Source organism: Sinohyriopsis cumingii, chromosome 6 (assembly GCF_028554795.1).
Source record: "Sinohyriopsis cumingii isolate HCF-2022 chromosome 6, ASM2855479v2, whole genome shotgun sequence".
Classification (NCBI taxonomy): Eukaryota; Metazoa; Mollusca; class Bivalvia; order Unionida; family Unionidae; genus Sinohyriopsis; species Sinohyriopsis cumingii.
In genome coordinates, this window is record NC_142966.1 from 20,510,128 (window position 1) to 20,528,711 (window position 18,584).

General features: G+C 34.4%; 1 protein-coding gene across 1 annotated transcript in view; it reads right to left on the reverse strand.

The window, feature by feature from the left end:
- LOC149796468 (E3 UFM1-protein ligase 1-like) overlaps positions 1-18,584 on the reverse strand; it is a 99,819-nt gene that overhangs the window by 41,089 nt on the left and 40,146 nt on the right. The window contains exons 8-11 of the mRNA XM_089961172.1: positions 15,479-15,654; positions 10,066-10,236; positions 6,696-6,840; positions 596-845 (exon numbers count right to left, since the gene is read on the reverse strand). Of these exons, the coding sequence (XP_089817298.1) occupies positions 596-845; positions 6,696-6,840; positions 10,066-10,236; positions 15,479-15,654 (742 nt within the window). The remainder of the gene's footprint in view (positions 1-595; positions 846-6,695; positions 6,841-10,065; positions 10,237-15,478; positions 15,655-18,584) is intronic.

Here is an 18,584-nt window from a genome sequence, read left to right on the forward strand (position 1 = left end):
TGATAAAAACAAGCAATATATCATTTACTAATTTTGATTGCTATTTCTTAACATTCAACAATGAAGGCCATTTTTTTACATTTTCAAGTAAAAGCAAAGATATCCAAACCTTATTCTGCATTATGAGTGGATTCACAAACCAAAATACATGCTTACCACAAGCTTGCAGCAAGCTTATGACAAGCTAGCTGAGGTTTCACAAGCTGGTAAGGGTGATTGCACAAGCTGGTGCAAACCTGCAAAAGGAATTTTTCCAAGTCTACAAGCTCGCAAAATTTAAAGTTAAAGCTTGCAAAAGGAATTTTATTTTTTCAAGTCTGCAAGCTTGCAAAATCTAAATACTTGATGTAAAATTACACTCCTGAAAATTGAAAGTTGGCAGCTCTGCATGAGATCAGTACTTCCTGAAATGCTGAATATATTGTGACTAGACCATGCTCAGTATAAGAATCTAGAGTCAAATTAAAACATGTTAATTTGGTTTTTATTCATTGCATATGATAATGCAAAAATAAGCTTGTACTTTTGGTTTGGGATGTTATCTAGGTGCAAGTTATCAAGGGAGAAGTATATCTAAATCACAAAATAAGCTCACCTAATTATCTTATGAGCGATTTCTGAAATAAGTTCCTCTGGACAGTTCTTGTACTGCTGGTCTTGCTTTAGCGTTTCTTCAATTTCTTCCTGTGTCATAAACACAAGTTCTAGTTGCTGACCTTTGCTGTTTGGCTTGGCTTTATCCTCAGCTGAGGCATTGTCATAATCAGAGCCCTTGCCCTTCTTTTTGAGAGATTTGGTCTTCACTTCTCTGCCTTGTGTCCCACCTCCACTCTTTGTATTTCCACCTTCAAATAAAGAATAAGCAAATAACAAGTGATATATCTATACCCCATAATCATTCTTGTTTGAAAGGGGGTATTACAGTATATAAAAAAAAACTTGCACAAGACTATGAGAACTGCATATAAGTATAATCCTAGGTCATGTTCGAAGTGTCTAGTAAAATTCAATTCAATCTTCCAACAGTCACAAGGCTAGAGTATATGTTTGTGTGTGTGTGTGTGTGTGTGTGTGTGTGTGTGTGTGTGTGTGGCATTTGTATTTTTGATAAACATGAGGACATTCATGCGAACTCTGTACATGCAGGTACAATGATCAAAGATCAGTTTTAACCCCTGTACTTCAGTTCTGGAATTACAGAACAGTGAGGTTACTACACCAGCCATCAGTGCTGTAGCTGTAGCTTAGAGGGGGACTCCAGGTCAGTTATATTATTATTCTTTGTGTTGAAATTGAAATAAAACACTGTAAAACATACAAAGAAAACCCAATGTATGTATCATTGATATATTCAGCTAAAGCAGCTTAAAAAGACAAATTCAGCACAGATTAAACAAATTGGTAAACACACACAATCATTCCATTTTTCAACATTCAATTGGCATGTATCTGAGAGAGAGAGAGAGAGAGAGAGAGAGAGAGAGATTCAAATATATATTATACAACAAAGACATTATTCTTTCTTTGTCAGTAAAATAGTAATTGACTATGAAGCCAGTTTCCTTCCAAAAACGCTTAAATCCAGCTAACTGGCCCAATCTCCAAAGCAGTGCACTATTTCAAAACTTGTTATGTCACAGTAAAGTATAACTGCAGGACAATCAGCCAACTAATCAATCAAATGATCAACTGATTAATAAATCAATCAATCACAATAACAAATATTCAAAAAAAATTGTAAAGCCATAAAGAACTAAGGATACATGTATTTGTAGATGAAACACTTGTAGAGGTTGCAGTTACTTAATACTAGTAGCCATTTCTAATATGCTATTTAAATTGTTCATTTTCTTTGACAATGTTTTAAAGTCAAATTGTTAGCATGCAGGATGTTCCTCTCTAAAATGAAAAAGTTTTATAAAATAGCAGTCGAGCAAAATAGTCATCAGTATCCAAAATGTATCTAGTTTTCTCTCTGTTTTTCTGACATTGCTGTGGATTACTTTTGCATAATTAAATTCTGTACATTTCTATTTTGATTTTTTTTCAAAAAACTTTTAATTGAAAAATAACAAATATGCAAGGTATGTTCCTGATATTCTTGCACAATCATGATATTAGTTTGAGTTTTAGATCTTGTCAGCTACATCACAGTGGTAAAGCATATTTCAAACCTTCAGTAAACAAATAAAAGTAAGAACTGACCAACTGTATAAAACATTGACAGCAAGACCATTCAGAACAATCATTGCTACAAAATTCATAACTTCAAGAGCTGATGTGCTGTTTATATTTATTGCTGGCATGCTGACACTGTAAACACACTATATGCCGCATATATTTATTCCATTCATGGACATTTCATCATTCTTAAGGAAAATCCAAACCAGTTTGATTCTATTTGGTGTTTTACTGTAAAGCAAGTAGGTACATTACAGCTCGTACATTTTGCAAACCCCACACATTGCAGCGGGGGTGGAGAAAGAGTGAAGAGGAGTATGAAAAAAAACTCCACTATCTCTCTACATGTCATGACAGAGTTGCCACAGTGGCTCACAGGGAATTCCTCTTCACACCAACCTTTCTTGTAGAATCACTGAGGATAACCACCTCAGAGTGGAATCAGAGGTGTTGGAGTGAAAGCATTAAGCATCCAGGCCATTCCAATCAAAAGAAAGAACACTGAACTGCCCAGGCCATTGGATACAGGACTGATGATAAAACTGTTGAGTTTGGCATACCACCTTCTTGCATACAGTTTCACCATGTGTTGGTCCTATTAGGTACATATTTGAGTGAAAACTGAGGAATGAAGAGACCCTTCTTTTTGTATTAGTCGATTTTTGCATGTCAATGAGTCTGCTAATAAATTTAGTAAATCTGGAATATGTCAAAATTGGATGTGAATTTATCACTGAAGATGCCACTTTACAAAATCCAAAACAAGAATGCAATGGTCTAGGGACTTGGTTCCCACTTTGCCATTTGAGATAAGTCACCACAGTGGAGTTGTCAAATAGAATGAGAATTCCCTTCCAATGTACAGCTTCCTGTCACCAAAGAAAAGCCATTTTCAAAATGACTTTTGCCTGGAGGGCTGTGTTGTTGTGGGGTTTAACGCCATTTTTCAGCACGATAGGCTATACATGGCGGCCAGTATTAATGGTGGAGGAAGAACCCGGAAAACCCCGGAAAGAACCACCGACCCACGAGAAGCTACTGGCAAGCTTTCTCACATGCCCACATTGGCTGAATCTTTGACTCGAACCGCCGCAGGCCTGGAGGGCTGAATTTGCAAGATAGTCATAGGTCTCCTAAAGTATAATGATTGTGTAACATAGCTGAAGAAGAAATTTCAGTACTCAAATGCCAGTGGATTGCAAATTCATGTTTTGCAAAAAGTCCAAACATGCAAGTTTATAAAAATAACTCAAAATATAAATGATTTATTGTACATAACATTAAGTTATATATATTTAGTTTAATTGCTTGTTTGTTAATTTAAATTTTTTTTTTATTATTCCATTACATGCTATTGTAAATTTATTTACTGGAATACAGTTCAAATCTTCTGCCTATCACCCTGAAAGCCAAGGGGAATTAGAATGATTTTATCAGACTTTGAAAAAATTAATTTGATCATATTGTTTTGATAGGGGTAAAGACTGGGATGAAGGCATTCATTTACTATTCCTTGCTGTTAGGGAATCATTTTAAGAATCTTTAGGATTTAGTCACTTTGAACTAGTTTTTGGACATACTGTGCATGCACCATTGAAGCTGTTAAAAGAGAAACTTCTTTCTAAAAAATCTTCTCAATTATGTTTCCAATTTTAAGTATAAGTTGTAAAAGACTGGTGAGGTTGCAGAAGCGAATATGCACTCTACTCAGTCAAAAATGACATTAAGCAATGATAGAAACTCAAAGAAAAGGAGTTTTCAGCCTGTTGATAGAGTTCTGGTTCTCTTGTCCATACCATAAAATCCTCTTCAGGCCAAGTATTATGGTCCCTACACAGTTGACATGAAATTAAATGATTTAAATTACATCATAAATACTCCTGGGAGGTGAAAACAAAAACAAATTTGCCATATCAACAAGTTAACGGAGTATATTGAGAGAGATAGATAGGTTAAACATGCAATTAATTTAGTTGATCCTGTCCCACTCAGTGAAGATTTAAGTGAAGGAATACCATCGGACTCTCTACTGATTCTGGAGCAACAAATCTTCGGAATTCAGACATTATGAATGATCTGGACCAGAAACTTTCACATTTGCAACAGCAAGAAAGGAATGAACTTAAACTGCTATATTTTTAATATAAGCACCTATTTCCAGATGTTCCTACAAGAATAAACAAAATTTTCCATGATGCTGAAATTGTAAATTCCAAACCTGTGAAACAACACCCATACAAGATGAACCCTCTCAAACAGGTATACTTGAAAAAAGTAATTCAGTATTTGCTGGAGAATAATTTCATGGAGCCCAGTAAAAGTAACTGGAGTTCAACAGGTATACTTGTTCCGAAACCAGATAAAACTTTCTGTATGTGCACTGATTATAGGAAGGTGAACAGTGTGATAAAAACAGATTCATTTTTATTACCAAGAATTGATGACAGCATTGATAAGACAGGAAATGCCAAGTATGTCACAAAATTTGACCTTCTGAAAGGATTTTGGCAAATTCCACTGACGGAAAGAATAAAGGAAATTTCGGACGGACGTTATCAATATAAAGTGATGCCATCTGCCAAGTACTTTTCAACATCTAAGAAATATGATCGCCTCTGGTCTAGATAACTGTGATGCTTACAATGATGTCATCATCTACAATGACACCGGGAAAGAACATTTAGCGACAATTCAGAAATTCTTTGACAGACTCACTGATATAAGTTCGACAATCTATCAAAAAAGTGAGCTAGTGTAACATTTCTAGGACACATTGTGGAACATGGACAAGTTAAACCTATATATGTTAAGGTTAAGGCTATCTCTGAATTCCATGTGTCTGTTAGTTAAAGGCAACTAATGTGATTTTTAGATATGGCTGGACACTATCGGAAATTCTGTTCCAAGTTTTCCATAATTGCTGAACCCCTGACAAATTTACTGAGTAAGAAAAATAGTTTCTTTGGACTGAAAAATGTCAGAGTCTTTAGATAAGTTAAAAGCCATACTTAAAAGCGCGCCAGTTCTTACAGCTCCAAGTTTCAGCCAATCATTTAAACTATCTGTTCGTGTAAGTGATGTTTTGGTTGGTGCAGTATTGATTCAAGAAAATGAAAACAGTGTTGATCATCCAGTGTGCTATTTTTCTAAAATATTAAATATGCACCAAAGAAATTATTCAACAATCAAGACGGAATGTTTAGCTTTGATATTGGCGTTACAACATTTTGAAGTTTACATTAGTTCAGCTACTTCTTCAATTATTGTATTTAGTGATAACAACCCTCTTACTATCATCAGCAAGATGAAAAATAAAAATCAAAAACTACTAAGGTGGAGTTTGTTGTTACAGGAATATAATACTGACATCAGGCACATAAAGAGAAAAGATAATTTAATAGCATATGCACTTTCCCGTTGATAGAAATGTATTATTTTATGGATACTTTGTATAATTCATAAGATTTCTTCTTATGTTTTTTTCTTCTTCAAACCTCATATATAATTAATTTATGGTAAAAAGAAAGCTTTATTATATAAATCATTCTTTTTCTTTATGGGGGAAGTGTTATGCATATTTGATTTAATTTATATTTTATTTAATTGTTTGTTAGTATTAATTTGTTTTCGCTCCATTACATGCTATTAAAATGTAACTTTATTTACTGGAAAAGAATTCAGTTTTGACTGTTTTTATATATATATATTTTTGACATATTAAACTTTATAGAAACATTGTATCTAATGTTGATCTAGTGGCTGACCTTGATTCAGAACCAGTATAGGGTTCTTGTAAACAACTTTAAAAAAAAAGTGTTATTCTTTCCCAGAGTAAAAATCATTGGTTTTAGTCAAGGCCATACTGGGAGTATGTGATGTTAGGCATGTAAAAAGCTTCTGTGTTGTTCTAGAAACACGATCATGTAACCCTCATCCAGGAATCTGTATTGCATTTTAAACTAGTGTATAACTGTTTTCTATAAAGAACTTAGTCAGGCTTTAAACCATTGACACTTTGGGGTGTTTTGTTGTGACCAGTTTGAGTTGAATTTTTAACTTTTCTTCAAATTATTTGGATTCTAAGAGATCATATTTTTCCCTGGAAATACTTGTGCTCTAAATTAATATTTGACACAGACATATAGAAATTTACACAGAATTCAAACACTGGAATATTATTTTCTGTGATTCAACAAAGAACTGTTGACATATCAGTACAACACTGACCACAGCATATGTCATCGCCTTCCATTTTGGATATCATTGGGATTCGAACTTAGCTTCATTAAGACTTTTTATTACTAGGACTTATATTTTTTAATTCTTGGATTATTTTTGGATTTGATTCATAGAGCTGTTAGGTCTTTTCTCATTTTTACCTTGTTTTTCTAAGGAAATAAATTATTTGTTAAATTTTACAAAGCTTGTTGTCTTCACTCTTTTCTTGTTGCATTTTGTAAGAGCCTAAACATAATAATTGCAAGAAGTGGAGATGACTGTATTTATACACTTACTTGTGGCTTTTTTCCTTCTCTGTTCCTTACGTTCATCCTTGCCATAAAGTTCCTGTTTATCTTGTTTATCTGTTTCCCCTGATGACTTCACTGCAGCCTTTTTGTCTTCATCAGGGCTCAAAAAGATGGGGTGCAACTTTGAATCCTATAAATATTGAAGCTCACATAATGGCAGACCAAAGATTTTTAAAAGAAAGGTTAACAGCTTTATAAGGCAAGGCTTATATCTGGAGGGCTAGTGTTTCCAAAAAGTCAACGCTTACACTATCCATGTGACATGTCAAAATGCATGTTTATTAAGGAATTAGTATGTGGCTTTATGTGCCGTTCTGTCAAATCTGTGCAAAGCTTATCAACAGTGAAGCTTGTCAGTATTTACGTCAGAGAAGAAACTGATTGCATATTAAATGAAATACTGTGGAATTTTTAAAACATTTTTAAACTTTGTTTTTTCCATTGAGCACTGTCAATTTATCTGAGCCAAACTTGATCTGAACTCAAGCCAATGATTTTGCTTTGCTTCAATATCAACTATCTGTTAACTAATTTAGGTTTCTGATACCAGTAACAACCTCATGAAGTTGATATTAGCATCATGCTTATGTTACAGCATTTTATTCAAGCCTATTCTATACAGTTTTGCTTTTGGGCTATTCCAGAAACTAGAGGGCCAGGTCCTGCATGTCAAGCCCATGCATTGCTGTCAAATGTGTGATGTTTGCCTCAAGGTAAAAAGAAGACAGCAAGCACGACACATAATGAATTATTTCAGCTTCTTAATGATTCAACCAATGTATGAACAACACTTATCAAGGCATTTAGTAACTATAAGCAAATAAAAAAAACTTCAACCAAAACCTAAGCACAAATTATTCTGACTCTGACATTCACTGCAACACATTAGGGATGAGTGCACTTTTCAAAGAATAAATTGCCTCTGCTTTACAATAATAAAGTATGAAGAAAATTTATTAAGGGGATATGGAAACAACAGTAAATGATAAACTAACCTAAGCATTAATGCAAATCTTCTGTGATGGCAACCATAACCCAAGCTCAAAGTGGCATATCACAGAATGAACTGTCATAGCATCCAATAATTCACCCAAATTAAGAAGAAAATCCATCAATGGGTTTAGGAAGTATAAGCAAATATAATCAAAGTAAAAGAGGGAAGTGAACATGACAATGAATGAATTGTCTTAATTTCATAATTATTCATGCCAAGCATGATGTGAATCCATCAAAGGGTTTAGTAGGAATAGCAAAAAGCACCATTTCTGACAGTCCACCATCCATAACATTTTAACTGGACTGGTCAACACAGAGCAGTTTAATTAGTTTGGATTACATCCAATCACCAATATACAGTATAATTAAAACATAACTGTCTTCTGATCCAACCCCATCCAACCCTTTTTTCCAGTACAACACTTAAATTGCTTATATATCATGAGAGGTTTTGTGGAAGAATTTATCTCTCTGATATAATTCTGTTTGCAAAATTGGAAATACATTTTTGAATCAAACAAGTCTATAAGTTATGTATCTAAAACACATCCTATATGAATCTACATTTCAAGTTCTGTGATATAATGTGGTTATGGGTTTTCTGTGAGCAGTGTAACTACTATGGTTTACTTGCAAGAATCATTATCTGTGAGGCTTTCCTATGACCAGGTCCAGAAAAGATCACTACTGAAAGTATTGTCTTTCAAGACCTCACTCAGTAATTTTGGCAAACCTGAATGTCATCAACAATCACACAGCTTGCCATTATGAAGCTTTGGTAGTCATCAGTGGCAATTATAGACAATAGTTATCATGCAGAAAATAAATTCAGACTATGCTGATCTTATTGTTGTTGTAGGGTTTAACGCCACTTTTCAGCACAAGATAGGCCATACATGGCGGCCAGTATTAATGGTGGAGGAAGAACCTGGGAAAAATCCCGGAAAGAACCACCAACCCACGAGAAGCTACTGGCAAGCTTTCTCACATAACCACATTAGCCGAATCCGAGACTTGAACCGATGCGGACAGAGGTGAGATGGCAGTGATCTGTAACGGTGAGCGCTTTAGGCCACTTGGCCACTCGGGGCCCCATACTAATCTTAACCTATGAAGTATAGTAGTTGTGAACAAGCACAACAAATAAAAAAAAAGAATATTATTTTGTGCAATAATTAAGCAGCAAAACCAAGGGAATATTTATTACTTTTCTTTTGTTGTTGTTTTCAGAATCAACTGTTTATAAAATCTGCTGAGAAATTATTATAACTGTTCACCACTTAAAAGCTAAGTTTACTGGCAGGAAGTGACAGGCTTGGAATAACCTTGGAGTGATAGCCATTATGTTTACTCCATTAACTCTTGAAATCAACTTCTAAGGAACACCTTACTTAGTACTTAAACCCATGACTAAAGTCAGGTAGGCACTAACTCCATTAACAACCTTTAAACCCATGACTAAAGTCCGATAGGCACTTACTCCATTAACAACCCTTAAACACATGACTAAAGTCAGGTGGGCACTAACTCCATTAACAACCCTTAAACCCATGACTAAAGTCAGATAGGCACTTACTCCATTAACAATCCTTAAACCCATGACTAAAGTCAGGTAGGCACTAACTCCATTAACAATCCTTAATCAAAATCATGATACAGATACACAATATAAATTAAATATACATAGCACTAAAATATGGGCTGTAGTGACTAATCTTTGCATTAAAAATGTAGTGTTTATCAAGATGCATCCTCAGGGAGTTCACAAGCCTAGATATGATGATGCTATGCACATAGCATCCAAAAACCTATACTTCACAGCAATGTACAAAATCTTAACCTAAGCAATTAAGAGCTAAAAGGCAGATCACAGTAAACTTCTTTGATTTTATGGGTGTAATATTAACAGAGCTGCATACAATTATCAGTCTGAAGACTCAAGTATGAACAGCACATGAGAAATAAAAACAAAATGTAACTATAGCCAGTGAAATATGAAACACGAGTCACAAATACCTATTTCTGTACAAAGTAATGTAATTCAAGGATGAAGAGTATATTATATTGGGTGCAAAAGAACTATGTGGTCATGAGCCAGAGGTACAAATGTTATCCTGAATGTACAAATGGTATACTTGTTATGCACCAAGTCATCAACCGTAACATCCTTCCCATGAGTTAAGTGTTGCAAAACCCACTTCAAACTGCTGTCAAGAACATAGGAAGAGAAGAATAGTTAAGTTGCAGGGAGGCTGCACATAAGTATATGCTTTTATAAATGAGTACATGTAGCATATGGTACAACTACTTTCATCTTCAAAAAGATTTTTTTAAAATTCCTTAAAACTTTTTATCTTACATTTTCTGCTTTGGCCTGCATTAGAGGTTTAAACAGCTCATAACTACTCTGTATAAATTTCTCAGTTGTAACAATGGTATCACAGCAAAGGATCAATCCTGGATGATTTTTAAGATAATTTCCCAAGAGTTGGCCAGCATCGCTTGGACTGAAGACAGATGGCAGATGGGGCTAAAGAAATGAAAAACAAATTTTATTATTGCAAATTTAGATACAAAATAACCAAGAAAAAATGTTTTGAGATTAATAGAATCTATACTGCGGTTTGGACTTGGACAAGGAAATCCCAGTCAAGCATCTTACTGAAACGAAAAATATAACCCCACTACTGGGATTTCCATGTCTTGGTACAAACATCAACATAGATTATTTTTCTCACCCAATGTTTCCTAATAAATTAAAATAACCCGGCACTATTGCAATTTAGTTAGCAAATTCAAAACACAGTATTCAACAGGTACAATTATTGCATCTCACTGTATATAAAGGCCATCAGATTTTGCACTCTTTTATGAAAATCTGAATAACTATCCAAGCAGAATCAAGCTATATATGCCGCTCTTTGAAAAGAAACAAAAAATAACAGAAAAAACGTTACATGGTGCAAGTATTGCACAATGAGCATATCCATCCACATGCTTCTATTTTGTAAATGTGCAATAAGACATATGTTAATGAGGGCATTGGAGTGACCTGACTACCCTAAGTACATGAGTTCTATAAATGAGAAAATAGAAACATAAAAACATCAGATATTATTTCTGTACTATCATAATTAATGGATGTCATATAAAATTGACAATAAATAATTAATATCTTTTATACAGTGAAATTTTAAATTTCATCAGTTCTAATTTGGAAAACGTTCTATGGCAGGCAATGGTACTATACTGTGCAGTACAACAGAACTATCGGGTACAGTTCTAACAAAGTGTAGTGACTGAGGAAATTTATAATTCATAACTTTCTTGAAAAATTTATTTTCTGTCCTGGAAATATGGCAAGTGTTGCTATCATAGTACAATGATACTAAATGGAAATCTTGTGGAACAGCATGTGTCCTGATGAATGAACCACTCTGGTTGGTAAGTGCAGGAGTTTTCATTTGCAATTATATTTGATTCAGTTGGTGGGTGTGTGTTTCACAAAATTAGAAGACACCAGTTTGACATAACACATTTCTGTTTTTTGTCCCCTTTTGCAGTAGCACTTGAGGGAGTTTGGTTTTGTGTCGCCAGTGTGTGGCCAGTGATGTGTATTGCCCATGTCTGGAACTCTAATCAAGTGTGTGTGTGTGTGTGTGTGTAATGTGTGTGTGTGTATAAATGTTTTGTATCATTTTATCAAAACTGGAGAGACCTTAAGTTGCTTTATGAGTGGATTCCTTTTCTTTACATATCTATGTTGTTGTTGAATTTTATAACAACTCCATTAGGTACAGCAGAAGACATCAAAGGTTTCATTTTAAAAGTAGTTCCTAACATGGGCACCATGACTAAGATGACAGGACCAAAATAACCAGACCGACATAGGAAAAGTAAGGTTAGCAAAACAGGTAGATTTCTCTCTTGCATGTGGGAGAAAATGTGCACCTCTGGTCATACAACAGATCTGTTGTAAGGCATTTGCTCTGAGTTCAATCCCTAAGGTGTGAGCAAATCACAGAATAAACTATTTTAGCACTAGAATGATTCATTGCAAGTATGAAGAAAATCCACCAATGAATTTAGAAAATATAAACAAAACTTTAAGCAAAACTTGAACGCACATTTTCTATGATGGTGACATTGATGCAAAGATTAAAAGGTATGTCACAGACTAAAATTTTCTAGGACTGTGACCTTGATGCAAAGATTAAAAGGTATGTGACAGACTAAAATTTTCTAGGACTGTGATCTTAATGCAAAAATTAAAAGGTATGTCACAGACTAAAGTTTTCTATGCCTGTAACCTTGATGCAAAGATTAAAAGGTACATCAGACTAAAATTTTCTATGACTGTGACCTTGATGCAAAGATTAAAAGGTATGTCACAGATTAAAATTTTCTAAGAATGTGACCTTGATGCAAAGATTAAGAAGTATGTCACAGACTAAAATTTTCTAGGCCTGTAACCTTGATGTAAAGATTAAAAGGTATGTCACAGACTAAAATTTTCTATGACTGAACTTGATGCAAAGATTAAAAGGTATGTGACAGAATAAAATTTTCTATGACTGACCTTAATGCAAAGATTAAAAGGTATGTCACAGACTAAAATTTTCTATGACTGTGACCTTGATGCAAAGATTAAAAGGTATGTCACAGACTAAAATTTCTATGACTGTGATCTTAATGCAAAAATTAAAAGGTATGTCACAGACTAAAATTTTCTATGCCTGTGACCTTGATGCAAAGATTAAAAGGTACATCAGACTAAAATTTTCTATGACTGTGACCTTGATGCAAAGATTAAAAGTTATGTCACAGACTAAATTTTCTATGCCTGTCACCTTGATGCAAAGATTAAAAGGTATGTCACAGACTAAAATTTTCTATGACTGTGACCTTAATGCAAAAATTAAAATGTATGTCACAGACTAAAAAAAATTATGACTGTGACCTTGATGCAAAGATTAAAAGGTATGTACAGAATAAAATTTTCTTACATCATAATGATTCATGAAGTAAATCCGTCCAGAAATCAAGCAAATGTAAGAAAATTTAAACCAAAACCTTACTGCAGAGTTTCCATGCATATAAACTTGACATCAAGATCAAAGGAGCAATACTATTTCTCAAAGAATGAAAATATCTTAGCTTTAAAATGACTTTTAAAAAATTCCCAAGTATGAAGAAAATCCAAACTATATTTCCTAATATAAGCCAATGAAAAACTTTAACACCATAACACTTATTTCCTATGACTGGGGCATGCAAGCTTGTTCTAGAATGAATTGTTACAGCTTCAAAATGATTCATGCCAAGTATGATGAGAATCAGCTCTCAAGGGGTTTAGGAAATAGATACAAATGTAAAAGCTCTAACCAAAACCATACAAGACTGATGATGTCACCAGAGGACTGCTATGTCTCACTTTACACTAATATGGGTTCAACAAAAACAATTTCATACTAGGATCCTCAATAAAAAGAATAAAAAGAAACACAAACATAAATACTGTGAATTCACTTGGTTTTTTTTGTAGGGTACCAATGCTCTGGGAATTAATGGTTACTACAAAACACAATGCACTTGAAACCCCACTGAATAACGATACTTGTGTGGAAATAAACAGATCCTTTCCTAAATTAAAATTTGAAGTACAAACCTTATGCACGTCTATCTTGTGTGTTTATTTTTTGTCCACAATTGTAAACTGGGTCATTTTGTAAACAACATATTACATTGCTAATTTTTGTCTAAGAGTGTAGACTAAACCTTAAGACAATATTTGTAAACATCTTTACTTGGTCTGAATTTAAGACTGGTTTTTCATGGTCTTCCTGATACTTGTCATGCTCTTTACTAAACTTTAAAGACCTGACCTTGTTTACAACACAGAATGTTCTGGAAATGAACTTTCCTCATCGTGTATACATGCCCCCCCCCCCCCCAAGATGTATAAGCATAATTATTGCTATTATAAGTTGCAAAAAAAAGTGTACTTTGGGCATAAAAAGTGTAATCTAAATATTTCATGCCAGAAATACAACATGTATGAAAAATATATATTTTTACTACAAACCTGGTTCTGTAGCTGGTCAAAATTCTTGTTGCAAAGGGCAAAATCAATACGGATCAGAACCAGAAAAAACAAGACAAATATACTAAACAATTATTTATATTCAACACTCACTTTAACTAGTCTAAATGTGTAACTTTCACTGAATAACCATGTACTGGAATTCTGCAATAATCATGGTCAGTTGCTCAGAGTGCTGTATTACATTAATCCATTATTCTTCTTTGTAAAGTTTGTACAGCAGTGTTGATTTGTCACTTTTTCTGATCTGACAGGCTCTTAAGTTTGAAAAGATCCTTCTTCACTAACATTTTCTGTCATATAACTTCCACAAATCACACCAAAAAGCATTTCACTTAACATCTGGCCTCATTTTCTTTAAAAATGTAGAATGGTTCACTACCCAACTATCTCATCAACAAAATGAATCTGTTAGGCAGAATTCACTTTGAAGAAACTCATTTGTTTTCTTGGAAATGGGTCATATATAGTTGTATAAATAGCAAATAAGGAAAGTACTCTTACAACATTCTTATGCAGCAGTCACCTTTTTAATCTCTAATTTATATGAGTAGAATTAAAGAGATGATAATAAAATGACAAAAACAATTTTGAATCTCTTTATTTTCATTTTATTATTTAATATACCAAAAGAAAACATAATCCAAATGCAGTCTCATGGAAAATGTAATCTGGTGAAAAACAGCGTAATGATTACGCCAAAAGCATTGATGTTGTTGTTGTGGGGTTTAACACCATTTTTCAGTACAAGATACTCTATACATGGAGGCCAGTATTAATGGTGGAGGAAGAACCTGTGAAAACCCCGAAAATAACCACTGACCCATGAGAAGCTACTGGCAAGCTTTCTCACATACGCACATAGGCCGATTCTGAGACTCGAACCCACACAGACAGAGGTGAGATGGCAGTGATCCGTAGCGCTTAAGACCACTCGGCCACTCGGGACTCCAAGACAAAAGCATAATGGTTGGCATGTATGATCCTGGTCTTCTTATTTTGTCTTATGTCTTTTTTATATAAAGGTAGTCATCAACAGAATTATTTATTGTTATTTTTACATCTGTCTAGTGAAATCAGTCTTTTATTTGTGTCCAATTATAATTTGAAAGGATTAATTTATTCAAATTAGTCACTGAAATTACAAAGAACTCACTAATTATTCTGGACTAAATCAATATTTTGTGATTATTGTGAATACATTCAAAGACATTCTGGATTATATCATTGTGATACATCAAGACTGTTAGCACATCAGCATATTTAAGTCTATTGGCACATCAGTACATTCAAGATTGGAATTCATTTGGAACATCACTGGAATTCCTTTGAAACTCTACTTTTGGACTTGCAATAAACTTTTAGGACTATCTAGCATTTAATTCACAATATTTTAAGTTCCTTTTAAATATTAGCTTTTTATTCTAGGGAAATAAATTATTTGCTGAATTTTACTAAACTTGCTGGTTTTTGCTCTTTTCTGTTGCTTACTTTAAGACCATATAGTCATAACACAAATGAAAATGTAACTTTTCCCCAAACCATGAAAATTTATATCCAAAAATAATGAATTCACAGCTTGCTCCAATTTCAATCAAATCTGCACAAATATACGTGGACCAAAAATATAAAAAGATTCAGGGCAGATATTGTGGTCCTATTTCCTTACCATCACATCAACCCAGGCCTCACTGGAGAGTGCCTCCTCAATATTGGCATCCATCTGGTCTTGTATTGCTTGTCCAGCACAGCATGTGCTTAAGTACTGCAACAACTCTGACTTGTATCGCTTTTTGATGAAACCTTTGGGGTCAGAGATCCCCAATCGGACTAGGGAGTCATATTCTGAAATATAAACAGACGTTCCTGCACAATTGTCAAAAATACAGTACAGGCCAAATCTTGCTTAAGATGGCATTTATAAACAGACTTAAATACTTTCAAAGTCTTACAAGCCTTAAAAAAAACACACTGAAACTTATTGATGTGCAAGTTAAATTTTATATGCAATGAGCATACATGTCAATTTCTATTTATCACAAAATGAAATATACATATATCTCCATAAACCTACAAAAAATATTTGGTGTTATGACCAAAATCACAATTATGGGTCATATTGTCCCATGGATTTGTTGTTCAAAGATTTTTCAATTAGTTTTCAGAGACTTCCAAAGTTTTCATGGAGTATTTATCCAAACCAAAATTAGTTTGTCTCCCCATGTAACTTTATTATCATAATATAAATAGGTATAAGTGTAAGATGGCATGGGACAGTTTTGTAAATTGGCTCCTGTCAAATTTCTTATCATACGGCTATGATGTGACTTTTTAACTCTTATTGTTTAATAATTAAGAAATATTTGTGAATCAGGTGTTTAGGAATTGTGTTCTTGAAATTCACAAGAGGCAGGTCACCTCCTATAGTTATTTCACAACATGTAGATGACTGAAGGGTTTAACACCATGTTTCAGCACAAGATGAAAAATGGCTATACATGGCGGCCAGTATAAATGGTGGAGGAAGAGGAGGTTGTCCTGATAACAGCCAAGCTTGTTGAAGAAGAGGACAGTCCAGGCCTATGGTGTAGCAAATACAAAGTACAAACCCAAATTTAAATCTTGGTTTTGTGAAGCATCAACTAGAACTTCATGGAGCTCAATTGTTGTTTTTGCGAGTGATTCCTCTCAGTCACATATCTGCAGTTATGCTCCAAGGATTATTATCAAAAGGGGATATTTTCCCTCTTGTCACAAAAATATGGGGGGGGGAGTAAAACAGAAATGATGGGGATGAGGAAAAAGCCATAGTTCAATATTTAAATGACACTTCAATATCCGTCTCTCTTTCTTCTTGCTCCATTGTAAGATCCCTATTAAAACTAAAATATTAAAAGATGTTGCCTCTAGTTGTTCAAGCATTAATCTATTGATTGCTTCTGAGCTTAATATGTTCCTTATCTGTGTATAAGTATTGTTCTGCACTGAGAACCCAATTTCAGTCTGTTGTTGGAAGGGGCACATACATAGCTTGCTTAGCCAGCTGATGATGAGTTCAAAAACTGTTCCTTGCTGTTTGTGTGTGTGTGTGTGATTTGGATATTTAACTTAGCTTTAACAATTTTTCAGTCATATCGCTATGATGTCTGCAGTGACAGTTTATAGTGATGTCTAGCACTGGGGCATCATGCCGCAGATATGTAGCATGATGTCCCCCATCCAGTCACATTATCCTGATACCAGGCCGACCAGTCCTAACACTAACCTCTTAATGCTAAGCGCCAAGCAAGGCAGCTGTTAGTACCATTTTTGTATGTCTTTTGGATGACTCAGCCGGGATCGAACACATGACCTCCCACATCCGAGACGGATGCTCTAACCACTAGGCCATGTTCCTTTCTGTTATTATGTACAATTTTCCACAGCTCACATTATTGTCTTTTAGATACTTCTGCTCCAAAATAAGATTTTTCACTAACATAAGGTTTGCCAAAGTTTAACTTTCTTGAATTATCACTCTACACTATGCCAGATTTACTTTCCATGATGCTGTACCAGGATTTTAAGTCCAATAATGCCACATTCTACTTGTTCAACCGTTGTTTTAAAAATAAATTACCTTGATCACTATGATCACTAAATTGCCATGATCACTATGATCAGCAAGTATTAGCCAACAAAAATCACTTTAAAAATAAATTGCCTTGATCACTATGTTCAGCAAGTATTAGCCAACCAAAATCACTTTAAAAATAAATTGCCTTGATCACTATGATCAGCAAGTATTAGCCAACCAAAATCACTTTAAAAATAAATTGCCATATCACTATGATCGGCAAGCATTAGCCTAACAAAACCACTATAAAATAAATTGCCTTCATCACTATGATCAGCAAGTAAAAGCCACGTAAAATCACTTTAAAAATAACTGCCAATATTAGCCAAACGAAATCATCATCTATAGAGGAACAACATTGGAATCAGCCATTGTGGGTCCCCTAGATAACCCATATTACAAATGCACATTTGTAAAACTTCCTTGATGCAAGGTTCAAAATATGATAGAATGCTTGTTATGGGGCTCAAACATACAGTCATGCTAACCCATAAAGGTAGCAACAACAATGCAACTTAGCATGATGCTAACATCACTGCTGACCAGGTTGTGTTAACCACATTAACCTTGTGGATGTCAGCATTAATTCCTATACTGACCATAGAATCGTGTTTGTTGTGTTTTATGCAGTCTGAAACCAAATTAACAATGTTGTTCCTCGCATTCGCCACAGACTTTAAGTCAGAAGTTACTGCTCAGGAACAGTTTACAAGGCAAATAAGTACCCAACATGGTCTCAATGTACCAAAATACATGTTAGTGGTATTTCTAGCTTCAACTTGGGCTAGCAATCAAACCTGTAATGAAATAAATTTGACAGGCTAGGAGTGTCTGAAATTTCTCTGCTGTTAAGCAACCATCAGGAACCACAACAAGGAGATATTACTTAACTTAGCAGACAATAAAATAACGTGTGCATATTATAAACCATGCTCATACATCGACTGGTATCAAAACATCAACAATGACTTGAAGATTTCCCAGCAATACGGCATCAACAGGATCTCATTCAGTGAGAGAACACAAGATTTTAGACAGCCCATGAAAAATTACATGTGGTGCAAAAACACATTAAAGACTGATAATGTGATAATGCTAACATTGTTAACTTCTAAACAGCCATTTCAGTGTCTTGGTTTTAAGATTCAGTGGGGGGAAA